Source organism: Pristis pectinata, chromosome 3, assembly GCF_009764475.1.
Source record: "Pristis pectinata isolate sPriPec2 chromosome 3, sPriPec2.1.pri, whole genome shotgun sequence".
NCBI lineage: Eukaryota > Metazoa > Chordata > Chondrichthyes > Rhinopristiformes > Pristidae > Pristis > Pristis pectinata.
Genome location: NC_067407.1, coordinates 112,580,626 through 112,596,451, shown reverse-complemented (window position 1 = coordinate 112,596,451; position 15,826 = coordinate 112,580,626). Strand labels below are relative to the sequence as shown.

At 39.5% G+C, this 15,826-nt stretch overlaps 1 protein-coding gene across 1 annotated transcript in view; it reads right to left on the bottom strand.

The window, feature by feature from the left end:
* kcnh1a (potassium voltage-gated channel, subfamily H (eag-related), member 1a) overlaps window positions 1–15,826 on the bottom strand; it is a 141,398-nt gene that overhangs the window by 56,544 nt on the left and 69,028 nt on the right. Inside the window, exon 8 of the mRNA XM_052011759.1 lies at window positions 1,351–1,550. Within this exon, the coding sequence (XP_051867719.1) occupies window positions 1,351–1,550 (200 nt within the window). The remainder of the gene's footprint in view (window positions 1–1,350; window positions 1,551–15,826) is intronic.

The window sequence follows — 15,826 nt, the reverse complement described above, 5'->3', positions numbered from 1 at the left end:
AGATCTAAAATTAACTAAGATCTATATTAAACCGTAGCTAATGAACCACCCAGTTGAGCTTCTGCAACCTTAGCCGGAAACCATCTTAGCTGACAGTGTTTCTGACTTAGGGAAACTTCAGGCTATGGACATTTCCTGAAACCCTTACTTGACCCTGGGAGTGTCTATACTTAAAAAGAACCATTCACCAGCTCAGGGGAAGATGATTATGGGTAATTTCTTTGGTCTGGATTTTCTGTAGTCCGGCAATGGACAAATCACAAGGAAGCTGGCCTAGAGAATTTCAACCTGTATAGTACATGAAATCTACTAAATAAAGAAAACAATTTGCACACAAGCTTAATGGAACACATTGGACTATCCTCATTATTAACAATGCTACTTTAAAAAAATAACAAAAGGAAAACAAATCTTAACGAAAGTCTAAAAACAAACATTTCTGACAGATGCATTAATATTTCAAAGACTAAACAGCATGATACTGATGTTAGTATCTTTAAAAATGCTACTTTCTGTTAATCTCTAACAGCCTGTGGGCTAGATATAAAATTTGGAGACAATATACAACAATTTATTCATTATGTTCTAGAAAGAAATTACAACCAATAACAGTAGAACTTTAGGCAAAAAGTTGTGTAATGGTGGATCTTTAACTGTACATAAAGCAGTAGACAGTTTAAGATTTAAGCAAATGTCACTGGAATAATAGTTTACACATAAAATGGTGGAACCTAAAATTCCTGTAATTATGTTGACTATCTGAAGGTTTTCTCTTTGTCCTGTATGCCTTAATGAATTTCATAATTGGGAAAGATGCAAAATTGCCTTCTATGGCCATTTTAGGTTATTTCACAAAATTAAGATCTACCGCTTTCTATGGTTCTGGAGAATATTCCTTACTTCTATCTTCAAATCTGTAATTTCTTTTCATTAAGAATTCAAGTTGAAAAAATGCAACAGATCCAAATTGAATACGAGACAGTGAAAGGCTGTTGGATCTCTGCCTCCAATCGAGTAAAAGAGTTATTATGAGTTGGGAATTCACGATGGCTGGTTGCAAGGGTGCAATGCCCAGCAGGAAGCAAGGAATTAAGACTTGGAATGGCTCAGAGTAGGCACATGAAGATATGGCATTGATCTGGAGACCTACAAGATGGGAGCTTCTAAAGTGAGTATTGTAATTAATCCACACCTGAGAGGATAACCTTTTGAGAGCAAAATATATTGCGCAATAAATATATAATACAATATGTATGCTAAGCAGAGATTACACCTATTTTATTGAAAGATATTGTAAAGTAACATAAAACTTGTATGTGCTTTATTTTTAGTTTTTGTGTATTTATATACCTTTTCAGTATCAATTCCTTTAGACATCGACCAAGTAGAAACAATGTAGTCCATGACACGTTCACTCAAGCCTTTGGGCACCTGATAAAGCTTCAAAAAGTCTCGGACACAGTTCAACATCTCGTGATATCTGTTGCTGTTAGCATACATTTGTTGGAAGATAGTTGTCACATTACCAAATATGGTTGCATACAAGAGAGCTGCAAACAAGAAAAGAGATGGCTTTTATCAGCAAATTCAGTTTTAAGCCAATGGGGAAATCAAAGTACCGAAAATGGAACTTTGATATTTAATTTTCCTTTCCCGTATTAAACTTTTCAGTATTTGAATAAGGACTGGAAAGTTAAGCAGATTAAGTAGACACACGATTGATATAGAAAGTGAACCATTTGTTGGGAATGGAGCAAGTTTTACCAGGATATAAATAAGCAGCAAATAGCAGGAAGAAAAACCACAAGGAACAGAAAATGTGGGATATCAAAAGTTTGCTTCCCAATATCCCGGTAACTAAACAATACAATAACTATAGACCTGTTGGAGACATAAGAAACTGCAGATGCTGGAATCTAGAGCAATAAAAAAAAACAAGCTGCTGGAAGAACTCAGTGGGTCAAACAGCATCAGAAATGGTCAATGTTTCGAATTGAAGCCCTGCATCAGGCCCAAGAGGCTCGAGAGCTGGATCAAGGCCTCACTGCCAGGCTGCCCTGATGGCCCTTTGACAGCTCAGAGGGCTCGTAAACATTTCAAAGTGATTAAAACAAAAATAAATTGAGAACACATTTAAATGATACAAATTAAAAGCATCAACAATAAATAGTAAAGAGAAAAAACACTTGACAACATTTAGTCAACCTCCGGCCAACATTCTTTACCATTCATGTTAGTAAATTCTCAAAAAATTGGAATACTTTATCTAGGAACAATGAAAACTTAAATTAAGGGCACAAAAGGTTTTCCCTTAAGCGAGGCTGTGAGGAATTTTCCATCTTTGGAGACTTCCCTCAATACACACAATTATTACACTATTGATCACAGGCTGTGACTATTTAGACTGCTTCATGTTGTGGTATAACTGAGGGGTTAAAGAGACAGACTAGAAAAATACTTAACAGCCGAGCAGCCATGGTCAATACTACACTCAAGCAACAACTATGGAAGCTTATTCACATTTTTATAAGATCTGCACTTAAACAGAGCAATGGCTCCAGTCTGAGAAACATCATTGCTTTATACACATTACCATCAAATTGTAATCTCAGCAAGAAAATGCAAAAGCCAATCTGCGCTTAATAAACCCTCAGCTAATAAGTTAAATTCTTTTGGTAAAATTGATTGAAGATGAAACTAAGTCACACAGTGAATGAACTCCCAGTGCTTCAAACAGTGACAAGGAAGATTTAATGTCCACATGTACAGGTTGATGGGTAATTAGTTAACATCTCACTCCTAATGTCAGCTACCTGACAATGCAACAACCCCTTAATTTAGTTTTAGTATGATGCCCTTAAATGAAATTTACATCCTGAGTCTTTTTGCTCAAAGTACATTAAATCAGGCTAATACTTAAGCATCTTATTAAAATCTTGTGTTTTCATACATTTCCTGTCCACCTTTAATCCCACTGCCCCACAAAAATTGACTTATTTCACAAATGTTATTAACATTTACCAGGCTATTGTATTTAGATGCCTTTTAATGGATTACTTAAATTTGTTCTTTGCAGACTTCAATCCCTCCAAAGTAATCTGAACAGATTTGAAAGCAGAACTAGATTCAGTGCCTGGATACTGGGAGCTTAGAGTCAAAAATGGCATATGTACGCACTTGGAACACAAGTCACTGTAGGTGACACGTTGAAGACATTAGCACATTGTCAAAAATTCACAGCATTCATTGCCCACAGAATGGGTCCATCCTGTCTGGACTCACAATCCTTAGAGTCCCACTTCAGTCCCATCTAGCCACTTACTGCACTAGCTGCCCTGCCAATAGGCTCATCAACAATCCTTGACAACCACAATGCCATAAAAGGAGCAACCCATGATACCACCAGAGAAAGCAACTGGAGACCAAGAGGAACATTTTAGACATTGTAGCTAAAGACCCAAGGTAGGACTGATCCCCCTTTGCCCGCCCAATACTCAGCTCAGCACAAGGACTTGACTGGCCCCACTATCAGGGCCCAGAGACAGGATACCTAAAGACTAGAGAGCCAAGACCCAAGGTATGTTGGTCCAGGTCCAGTCTTATGGGCTCAAAGTTCAGAATCGGGTCCAAATCCAGCTCTAAACCCAGGTATACGGCACTGATGGACATGCATGTCACTGCAAAACTGGTACAATACTGGCAGCTACAGGACTGTCACTGTGTACACTACCGGTGGGCACAGTTCCATCACTGTACAAAACTGGGGTACACCAGGTGGAAAAAGAACACCATGAAGGTATGAGTGAAGGAGCACAATACAATGAGTAGAGCAGCAAGGAGGCAGTGGGGTCAATGGTACCTCTACGTTTAACTAAAAATATTAGCTGGTTCAAAATGTGCTTTGTGGTCCTCAGAAATGGTTTGTAAATCTGGCTTGCCCCACACTGAACTTGGGCACCACTGCCATTTGGGCACTGACCACCCACAAGAAAGATGCTCAACAGGCAGATCAGGATTCAATTTGATGCTAGTGCTGGCATTATGTTTACTGCTCCAACTAACACCCCCTCAAATATACACAAGTGATCATACACTCAACTTCTACACTGTCCTTCCCTAATGGCTGTGGCATGGCTGGTAGTTGATTTTCTGTGGAGGAGACTACGGATAATTCCATCCAACAACCTTGTGCACGACAAGAACTGACTGCAGAGGCCCACTGCATCCAACACTACCTCAGCGTGGGCAACGGCAGACCAGGCTGGCGTGCAACAATAAGGAACTGTGGGTGGGGTGAGAGGATGAGTGTCTTCCTATGCCAGGACAACATTTATGTACTCCAATGAAAAGTTGTCATTCCCACGAGCTGGCATACCTGCACTCACTTCTCCCCTTCCAACTTGTTACTGCTGACTAAAGGTTGTAAACAACCTTGTTCTGCAACAGATACGAACACGTTTCAGTGAGTATTGTAGGAATTATTTGAGTGGAGTGCTCATCTTATTTGTATTGCTGGCAATGTGTGCAGGTTGTGAAATACAAGCGAAATATTTACATCTATGCTAAGTGCCTGCTAGTACAATAAAAGATCAGATTCCTGATCAAAAGAGGTTATTGGTAGGTGAGTGATTGGGGTGTGGTGAATTGACTATTGCCTTTATCCAAGTCCCAGCCTTCAGGGAGAGACTTTCAGCATTAAGTTCCATAGCTGCCCACTTCCACTGACTCCCTGTGGACATCAGACATCATACTTCACGACCAAGCCTTGAACTGTAGAGATTGAAAGCCATGGTACTGTTCTGTCACATTGTTTCCAGGTTTACTTCAGTTGCAGGTCTGCCACTTCTCCAGCTATCACCCATAATTAAAACTTGTTTTTAAATGTATAATATGGACGGCAGTCAATGTCATTTATCCCAGGTGTTATTTATCATAAATGAAATTAGACTATGAATGCCAAAAGAAAAAGGTCACATTCTCATTTAGAATCCTTTCTAAAGACAATAGAGCCATAGAGTTATACAGTACAAAGAGGCCCTTCAGCCTATCACTTGAATCTATCTTTTTTGCCTTACATGAATCCCATTTACCCACATTAGGTTCATATCTTTTGATGCCTTGCCCAAGTGTCTAATTATCTTTTAAAGTGATTGTATCTGACGACTCGACCTCCTCTGGCAGCAGGTTCCAGATATCAATCACTGTGTTAAAAAAAAAATACCCCTGAAATCTCCTTTAAAACTTGTTCCTTTTATCTTAAACCCAAACCAACCTAGACAGAGTAATGACTTGATAGAGATATTTAAAATTATAAAGGAGCATAGATATGTAGATAGTTAGAATCTTCTTCCCATGTTAGAGGCATCACCTTGCACTTGTTGGGGTTAAATTTGATCAGCCAAATCTCTACCCAACTGTGTAGCAGTTAGTGTAACGCTTTACAATGACAGTGACCTGGGTTCAAATCTGGCCACTGTCTGTAAGGAGTTTGTATGTTCTCCCCATGTCTGTGTAGGTTTCCTCCGGGTGCTCCAGTTTCCTCCCACCTTCCAAAGATACAGGTTAGAAAGTTGTGGGCATGCTATGTTGGCGCCAGAAACGTGGCGACACTTGTGGGCTGCCCCCAGAACACACTACGCAAAAAGATGTATTTCGCGGTGTTTCGATGTTCATGTGACTAATAAAGATATCTTATCTTACTTTCCATCTAATCTATATCCTCCTGTAGCCTTAGACAATCATCTTTGCTATTCATAACACCACCAACTTTCATTTAATTCACAAACTTACTAATCAGAGATCCTACATTCACATCCAAGTCATTAGTATACATCACAAACAAGGGTCTTGGCACCAATCCCTGTGGTACACTACTAGTCACAGATTTCCAATCCGAAAAGTATTCTTCCACCACTACTTTTGCCTCCCATCACCAAGCCAAGGTTTAGATTCACTTGGGCTCGAATCCCAGGTGCCTTCTGGACCAGCCCATCTTATGGAACCTTGTCAAATGCCTTACTAAATAAAGTCCATATAGATAACACCTGCTGCCCTGCCTTCAATACCCTTTGTTACCTCCTCAAAGAACTCAATCAAATTAGTGAGGTAGTTCCCCTGCCCAAAGCTATCAATAACCATCCCTGATCAGCTCCTGCCTTTCTAAATGTGTACAAGTCCTCTCCCTTGGAATTTTCTCCAATAATTTGCCACCACCAAGGCTCACCCACATGCAATTACCTGGCTTATCCCTGCTGCCTTTCTTAAGGAACAATATTAACTGTCCTCCAAGCTTTCTGGCACCTCACCTGTGGCTAACAAAGATCCAAAAATTTCCATTAAGGCACAGCTATCTCCTCCCTTGCTTCCCAGGGCAAGCTGGGATAGATCTCATCCAGCCCTGGGGATTTATCAACCCTGATGTATCCCTCCTCCTCAATACTGACTTGTTCCAGACTATCCACATACCCCTCCCTGAACTCACTATCTTCCATGTTCTTCTCCATGGTGAATACAGATGAGAAGTACTCATTAGGGCCTTGCTCACAATGCCTGGCTTCACATACAGATTATTCCTTTAGATCCTGAGAGGACCCATTCTTTCCCTGGCTATCTTAGTTAATGTAGAAAATATTGGCATCTGTATTAGGTTTAAGTGAACAATTTAGTGCATGGAGGTGGAACCAAGATGGTGATAATGTATTATCATGTGTAATACAACATATTCACAGTTCCAAAGAAATACAATGGGGCAACAATTACAGAACAAACCACTAAACCACATCTCTAAAGCATTAAATCCAGGCACCAATACTTCCAGTAAAGGCCAAATGGCATCTAAGTCATGAGGAGATCTGACAGACTGTTAGTTCTTCCATGAATGGAGAAATGAGATCAGACCAGGAGTATTGTGTATAATTTTGGTCTCCTTACCCCAAAAGATCACAAGACAAAGCAGCAGAAGTAGGCCATTCGGCCCATTGAGTCTGCTCCGCTACCTCCTCATGAGCTAAACTATTCCCATCTAGCCCCAATTTCCAGCCTTTTCCCCATATCCCTTGATACCTTGACTAATTAGATACCTATCAATCTCCTCCTTAAACACCCCCAATGATCAGGCCTCCACAGCTGTACGTGGCAATGAATTCCATAAATCTACGACCCTCTGGCTAAAGAAATTTCTTCTCATTTCTGTTCTGAATGGGTACCCTCTAATTCTAAGACAGTGCCCTCTAGTCCTGGACTCACCCACCAAGGGAAACAGCTTAGCCACATCTACTTTGTCCAGTCCTTTCAACATTCAAAATGTTTCTATGAGGTCCCATCTCATTCTTCTGTACTCCAGTGAGTATAGTCCAAGAGCTGACAAATGCTCATCGTAATGTAAGCCCTCTCATTCTGGGAATCATACTCTTAAATCTTCTCTGAACCCTCTTCACCATCAGTACATCCTTCCTAAGGGGCCCAAAACTGCACACAGTATTCCAAATGAGGTCTTACCAGTGCCCCATAGAGCCTCATCAACACACCCTTACTTTTATACGTTATACCTCTCGAAAAGAATGCCAGCATAGCATTCGCTTTTCTTACCACCGATCCAACCTGGTGGTTAACCTTTAGGGTATCCTGCACGAGGACCCCCAAGTCCCTTTGCACTTATGTACTTTGAATTTTCTCCCCATCTAGATAATAATCTGCCCGTTTATTTCTTCTTCCAAAGTGTACAACCGCACATTTCTCAACATTGAATCTCATCTGCCATTTCCAGTCTTTCCCAGTCTTCTGTTTTCCCAATAATTTTTGCTTCCTTATATGCCCTCCCTTTGCTTTTATTTTAGCCTTAACCTCTCGTTATCCACATTTGTGCCATTTTTCCATTCATAACCTTTTTTTCTTGGAATATATCTGTCCCATACTTTCCCTATTTCTTATAGAAATTTCATCCATTTCTGCTCTGCCGTCCCTCCAACTAGCTTACATTTCCAGTCAATTTGGGCCAGTTCCTCTCTCATGTCACTGTAATTTCCTTTGTTCCACTGAAATATTGATACACCTGATATCAACTTCTCCTTTTCAAATTTGAAACTGAATTCAATCATATTGTGATCACTACTTCCTAATGGTTCCTTTACCTTTAGTTTCTTAATCACCTCAGGTTCGTAAATATTGATACACCTGATATCAACTTCTCCTTTTCAAATTTGAAACTGAATTCAATCATATTGTGATCACTACTTCCTAATGGTTCCTTTACCTTTAGTTTCTTAATCACCTCAGGTTCGTTACACAGCACCCAATCCAAAACAGCTGGTCCCCTGGTGGGCTCATCAACAAGCTGCTCCAAAAAGCCATAGACATTCCACAAACTCTCTCTCCTGAGATCTACTAACTTCCTGGCTTTCCCAATCCACCTTCATGTTAAAATCCCCCATAATTATCTTGACATCGTCTCTCTGACATGCTTTTTCTATTTCCAACTGTAACTTGTAGTCCACATCCCGGCTACTGTTAGGAGGCCTATATATAACTGCTATTAGTGTCCTTTTACCCTTGCCATTTCTTAACTCAACCCATAACGATTCTACTTCTTCTGACCCTATGTCCTAGGATATACTTACTGTAGAATGAGTACAGAAATTTACCATAATGGTTCCTGGGATGACAGGAGTGGTCGATTAGACCAGGTCTTTATTTTCCAGAGTTCAAAAAAAGTACGTGGTGGCCATTGGAATTGCTTGTGTCTGGATTGAATACTTAGAGAGCAGAGACCAAGAGATCAACTGAATTCAAAGTTATTTTAATTTTTTTTTAAAACAGGTTCATTTCATTTTTAAAAGGGATACCTTCAAAACTTTGTTTGTTTCATATAGTACTGCTCTGATATATTGTAGCTAGATTGTGCAACTTAGTTAAGTTATTGTCTTCAATAAAGAATGCTCTTTTTATTTGTTTACAAAAGCAGCAGCACCAAAAGAACCTGGTCACCATAAGTGTGATTCACAGGCAGATATGCTCTCATAGCCAACTTTTCCAACTGTAAAAAAAATTGTAAATCAACTTTTGTCCTTGCCCAAAGTGTACTTCCATCAAGGTTCTGTGAATTGTGGGGAGGAACAATAAAAAAAGCCAAATGATTTTAAGTTTAATATTTCAGAGCACAGACACTCATAACATTATCTCATCTAATAAGTCAGTCATGAACAGAAACCAAATCAAATAATTTCATGATGTGTATGGTAGTGCTACTCCCCGTTCTAATAAGCAAAGGAAACTGAAAAGCCAAGTTTTCCATCATGATCTCCCTGGTGATAATACTGAATGCCTCAGCCAATAAAAGGAGGTATGCCTTATGCCTTATGCCTTTTTGACCATGTTATTTACATTTAGCAATTTGTGAACATGTACTCCAAAATAGTGACACTCCTGTGCACTTTGTATCCCACCACTTATCATGCATTCCCTTGCTTTGCCCTCCCCATATGCATTACTTCACATTTCTCTGAATTGAATTTGATTTGCCTCTTTTGTACCCATGTAACTAGTCTATATGTACTTGTAGCATAGAATTTTCTATCAACCACACCACTAATTTTGGTGTAATTTTAGCTGTGGCCTTAGTGGGAAGCAGTTGAGTCCCTACCACTGATTGAAGGCACATCTGAAAAATAAAGTCAAGTAAACTACACTTTCCAACAACAATTGCCCTATCCTGAACTCAGACTCCTTCCCCCATAATCCCAATTTCCTGTGATACCCTTCCAAAGCTCTGCCATTCACTTTGATGGCTGAGGCTACCCTACGGCCTCTCAAAAGTTATCTGTTGGCAGCCACTCTGCACATTCATTCCATGCACCAATTAGAATTAAATCAGTGATATTTAAATGACAGTACTCTACACCTGAAATTTAGACCAACAGCTGCATTTCACATTCACCAGTGCCTGACCCATCCAAAAACTGCTCCATGGTAGCATTAACCTCATTCAACTATTTCAACTATTATTAAACATCAACAACCAATATATCAATAATTCCTTAAAATTTAAAGTGCTCTGCCTAAGTTCAAACAAATCATTTAGTTGGCAAATAGAAATATTATAATAAAGCTGCACACTAGCCACAGTAAACGAAAATCAAAAACAAAAGACAGAAAATGCTGAAAACACTTAGCAGGTCAGGTAGCATCCGTGGAACAAGGAACTAATGTATCAGGTTGAAGTCTCTTCATCTGAACATTAGCTGCAGTATTGGTTTACTCTACTGATTCCAACCAAGAACCAGGTGAATGTCCACTTATCTGCACAATTCCAAAGCAAACAGAGCCAAACATCAGTTGGAACATCCATTTGACTAAACCAGTTTGACTCAGTACAACCTCCAGACTGCAAATTCTCTTTTAAGCTCCACACAGAAGCAAGAATTAGGGCTCGAAATACACCTGGCCACAACCGAGACCTCCTCTTTTGCCCCATGTTACTTGAGCACTGAATTCACTTGTGTGGTATTGGAAACACTCAACCCAAGCAAAGACAAAAAAAAAAATGAATCCAATGTGGCATGACAGCTGCAAATAATCACAGGATGCCTTAAACCAACTAATGTCATATATTTTCACTGGAATACAAATCTGCCGAACATTCAGAGAACCTTGGCCAGCCATGCAGACAGAGTGTCAGAGGAGAGCAATCATTCCCTATGCAGTCAAACACTTGTAGCCAAGCTGGATTTCACTCACAATAATCAAGGAAGCATTCAAAAGGGGGTAAACTCCATTGCTTGCAGTTCTATCTCCAATGTCTTTTAGGAGTTAATCAGTGGGGGCTTGTCCCGTTTACCTCCCCAAAGCATAGCCAACTTCTTCAGCAAGCTTCCTTCACAGCTGGATATTCCAAATTAATTTTGACACTGTTGTACAAAAGCAGTTTGTGTGCAAAGCTAGAGGAGCTCAAAAACCATCTCCTGCCATTTGATTGAGTTAACACTTGTCCTTTGGTTTCATTATAAACAGTCACAGCCAAAGATTCTCCCAAGATTTTCTTGGAGAGATCCAGGAGTTCTGGGCTATGCCAAAGGCTTCAGATGGCACAGCTATTGGTATTAAGGGAATGATGACTGACAATTGGGAGCAGCCCTGAGAATAGGACTGTCTTAGAGAGAGCCAAAAGCTGGCATCCAACACCATCACAGCGTGGGCAGTGGCAGGCCAGGCTGGATGGACAGACAGTGGAGGGTCAATGGAAAAACTGAGTGAAGGGAAGAAAGGAGGGGCCAAGAGGAATGTAGGCAAGTGAAGCAAGAGAGAGAGGGGTCTTGAGGGACAGAAGACCGAGGGAGGCATTTAGAACTTAGGGATACTTGAGCAAGGTTGTGTCTATTTCAGTGAAGAGATGAGTGGGGCGTGTGCATACTTGCCAGCACATGCATGTTGGTACCAAGTCTGCACAGCAGAACTTTATTTCCAATCATCTTGGACCTCTTCACCAATGCACCAAGACTTCAATCTGGCAATGCCCTGCAGTGACACATCACTGCATGTTGAAAGGATTCCTGCCCAGCTATCCTCTACACCTCAGCAACAGAGTGGAAGTAAGTCATTCTCAATCCCAAGGACTCTGAATGTTGATGCGGAGATGTGTCAGGCAAAACTTGGAGACCTTGGATTTTCAGTCAGCTTGAGCAACTGACCAGTCTCTGCATGGATGGGGAAAGGAACAGAATCTAGAAAGCCCTAAACCACCAAGCACACTAGCCAACCAGTCAAAAACCAAGAAACTCCACCAGAACCAAAACCCGCCACATTGGCTTGAAGCAAACCATGCAGTGCCTTGACAAGAAACCCAAAGAATCAGCAGTGTATCTTAAAACAGTATTAGATTTTAATGTTACTTTAGAGAAATAAAACAGATGGCACTTTCTGAATATTAATAGAAAATTAGAACAGAAATTAAGGAAGTTCATGCTAAGTGTTTATTGAAAAGTTAACCAAGCCTCAATTCAAATACTGCAAACCATTCAGAGTACCGTGATTCTGGGAGATCATTAAAACCTTTAACATGGTGCAGAGGAGACTAATACAAAGATGACTGCTGAGGGCCTTCAGATGCAAGACCAGAGTAGAAATTGGGATCGTCCTCGAAACACAGAAAGTTAAGAGACAATTTGACAGAGGAATTCAAATCTATTGGTTTTGATCAACTAGGTAACGAAAATTTGCTTCCAGTTTCACAAAGATCAGTAACCAAGGAACACAAATTTAAAATAATTGCCAAAAGCACTGGAACAAGGTGAGGAAACATTATTTTAAATAGAGCTGTTACAATTTGGAATAAATTGCCCTAAAGGGTATTGGATGTTGATTGAATTGAAATATGCAAGAGAAATAGATTAATATTTGAAGGAAAATAGAACAATTCCATCACTACTATGGGAAAGAACAGGAAAGTAGGATTAATTGGTAGTTTTATCATACAGCTGTCAGCTGCAGAAGCTATGACAGACCAAACAATTTATTTCCATCCTGTATCATTCGCAGATTCAAATACGATCGGTGCTAAAAGATTAGTAGCACCTCATGAGAACCCACCTAATGCACTGATATATTTGAACCAGATCAAAATTTTAAGTGGTTGCTATGCCAGTCCAGAAATCAAATATATTACACTACAAGGTATCACTGCAGTTTATAAAATTAACCTATGAAATCAATTAGATGAGGTCATAGGCTCTTTCAACGTGCTCCGCCATTTAATATGGTCACTGATTCTATCCTTGTCCATTTTCCTGCCCAAGCACCTTATCTCTTGATTTTCTTAAATGTCTAAAAATATCAATCACAATTGTGAATATATTCAATAACTGCAGTGCTCCAGAGTAGAAAATTCTAAGGGTAGAAAATTCTAAGGATTTACAATGCTATGTAAAGAAATTTCTCTGCTGATGATCCTAAACAGCTGCCACATCCTCTATCCCTAGTTATGATTGGTCCAGCTTGAAGAAACACCATTCAACATCTACCCTCACAGAATCTTACACATTTCAATGATGTAGCCTCCCTTTAAACTCTACAAGCCAATTTCCCTCAATCTTTTCTCACTGTGCAATCTTCTTACCCCAGAAATCAAGTCTATGCTGCAATGTTTCAATTCAAGTTTAATTTTCTTGAAAACAAAACCATATACAGTATTCTAGGTGCACTCTTACCAAGGCCCTATACAACTGCAGGAAGACTTCCCTCCTTTTGTACTCTAAACCCCTTTGCAATAAAGCGCAACATGCTGGTAGCCTTCCTAATTATTTGCTGTACCTGCATTTTAACTTGTTTAATGAAACAGGATACTAATGTCCCCAACTTAACATGTGTTTTTTTTAATCCCCTTGATTTAAAAACATTTTATATTCTTCCAACTAAAGGCCACAACTTTAAATTTCCCCAAAATTAAACTTCACCTTACCCACTGACTTAATTGGTCTATAGTCACACTGTAGACTATTAATGTCCTCTTCACAGTTCACTTTCCAACCAATGTTGAATACAACATTCACATCATTAATTCAGATTGTAAATTCAGCACTAGTCCTTTGGCACCCCTTTAGAAACAGCCTGACAACATGAAAGAGACCAATTTATTGTTGTCTGTACTTCAACTAATCTATATATATTCATGTTAATTTTTTGTTTTACACCCAACCAAAAAGCTATGTTTTACATAACAATCTTTTGTATGTTATTTCATCAGGTGCCTTTTGAAAATCCAAACTTATTGTGCATTACTTCCCCATTAACCGGCCACAAACATTCTCTAAAGCTGAGATTTTTTTTAAATAATTTTCTTTTTTTTTGAAAACCAAGAACAGCATACAAGACTGCAACATAGTATGAAGGGAGACTCATTGCATCATTGACAATAGCTTCTGGATTTCTGCATTTAACCACTTGCACAGAAATACCACTTCCATTGCATCAATTTTATATTCTAATATTAAGTGATGATAGGTTTGCATTCTTTTAAAGAACAGTGCCAAACTAGTGTCTTTTTTTAAAAAAAATAAGACAATATATTACAATATTTTGCTTCAGAAATGATTGATTTCCAGACATCAAACAGCAAATTACAGCAAAACTTCCAATATCCACCATAATAAGAGATACTCTCTCTGACTACTATCTCACTATAGAGGTCAACGGTGTGTTTGCATAGAATACAAGACCACAGAAGAGATAATAGAAGTGCATAGACATTAGTTAGGTCATAGCTAGAGTACTGTCTAATATTTTGGTTACACACTACAGGAATGATGTGAAGGCACTGAAGAGTGCAGAGGAGATTTACAAAGATGACTTTGTCAGAGCTAGAGAATTCTACTTACGAGTAGAGGCTGGATTGTGGTTGTCTTTGTATTTTGAACAAAGGAACCCAAGTGAAGATTTAATTGAGGTAGACAAAATTTATCAGAAGCCTAGAGAGGATGAACAAAGAGAGGGCCCATTTCACTTGGCAGAGAATTCTGTAATTAGAGGGCCTAGAGTTTAAATTAATTAATAACAAATTAGAAACAAATTTAAGAAAAATGGTTGGAGTCTGTAACCCATGATCTAAAGAGGATGGTAAAGTTAGAAACCCACACTACATTTAAAAAAGGATCAGGATGAGCATTTTAAGGGCCATTACCTGTAGGCTATGAACCAAACAAAAATCAGTTACAAATGGCAAACATTGGGTTTATTCCTCCATGGTTTGCGAAGTCAGTTTATCAGTGTCACATACCAGCAACAAAAGAAACACACCAAGTCATGTATAAGTGTTAAAAACTATTTTAATAATGACTACTTATGATAATAAGAAAAATAAAAGTAAAAATGTTAGAAGTAAAAATGTTAGGGGTTAAACATTAACCCCAAAAACTAAACTCGAAGTGTGTGTGTGGCAAATTCCCAAACTCCAAGTCCAGGAATAGTTCTCAAAGTTCAGTTCAGCAAGCCATAAAGTGAAACGTGAACAAAGACTTCTTCAAAAGCCATTGTTGACTGAAGACAAAACGTAGAGAGAAAATAGAGTGTAATTATGAAATCCAAACGACACCTCAGTGTCTACTCAGCAATGACTACTCCACCACTTTCTTCCGAAGCATCTGCCACCCCGAAAAGCATCTGAATCGTGGCCGTCCACACAATTACCTGTTTCCTTCTACAGGTTAACGACAGAGTGGACTCCACCGGATTATTCCAAAAATCCGTAAGTGGATTAGAAACATAGAACATAGAAAAACTACAGCACAATTCAGGCCCTTCAGCCCACAAAGCTGTGCTGAACATGTCCCTACCCTAGAAATTACTAGGCTTACGCATAACCCTCTTTTATTCAGCTCCATGTACCTATCTAACAGTCTCTTGAAAGACCCTATCGTATCAGCCTCCACCACCGTTTCCAGCAGCCCATTCCATGCACTCACCACTCTCTGAGTAAAAAACTTACCCCTGACATCTCCTCCATATCTACTCCCCAGCACCTTAAACCTATGTCCTCTTGTGGTCACCATTTCAGCCCTGGGGAAAAGCCTCTGACTATCTACCTGATCAATACCTCTCATCATCTTATACACCTCTATCAGGTCCCCCCTCATCCTCCATCTCTCTAAGGAGAAAAGGCTGAGTTCCCTCAGCCTGCTTTCATAAGGCATGCTCTGCATTCCAGGCAACATCCTTGTAAATCTCCTCTGTACCCTCTCTATGGCTTCCACATCTTTCCTGTAGTGTGGCGACCAGAACTAAGCACAATACTCCAAGTGGGGTCTGACCAGGGACCTATATAGCTGCAACAATACCTCCCAGC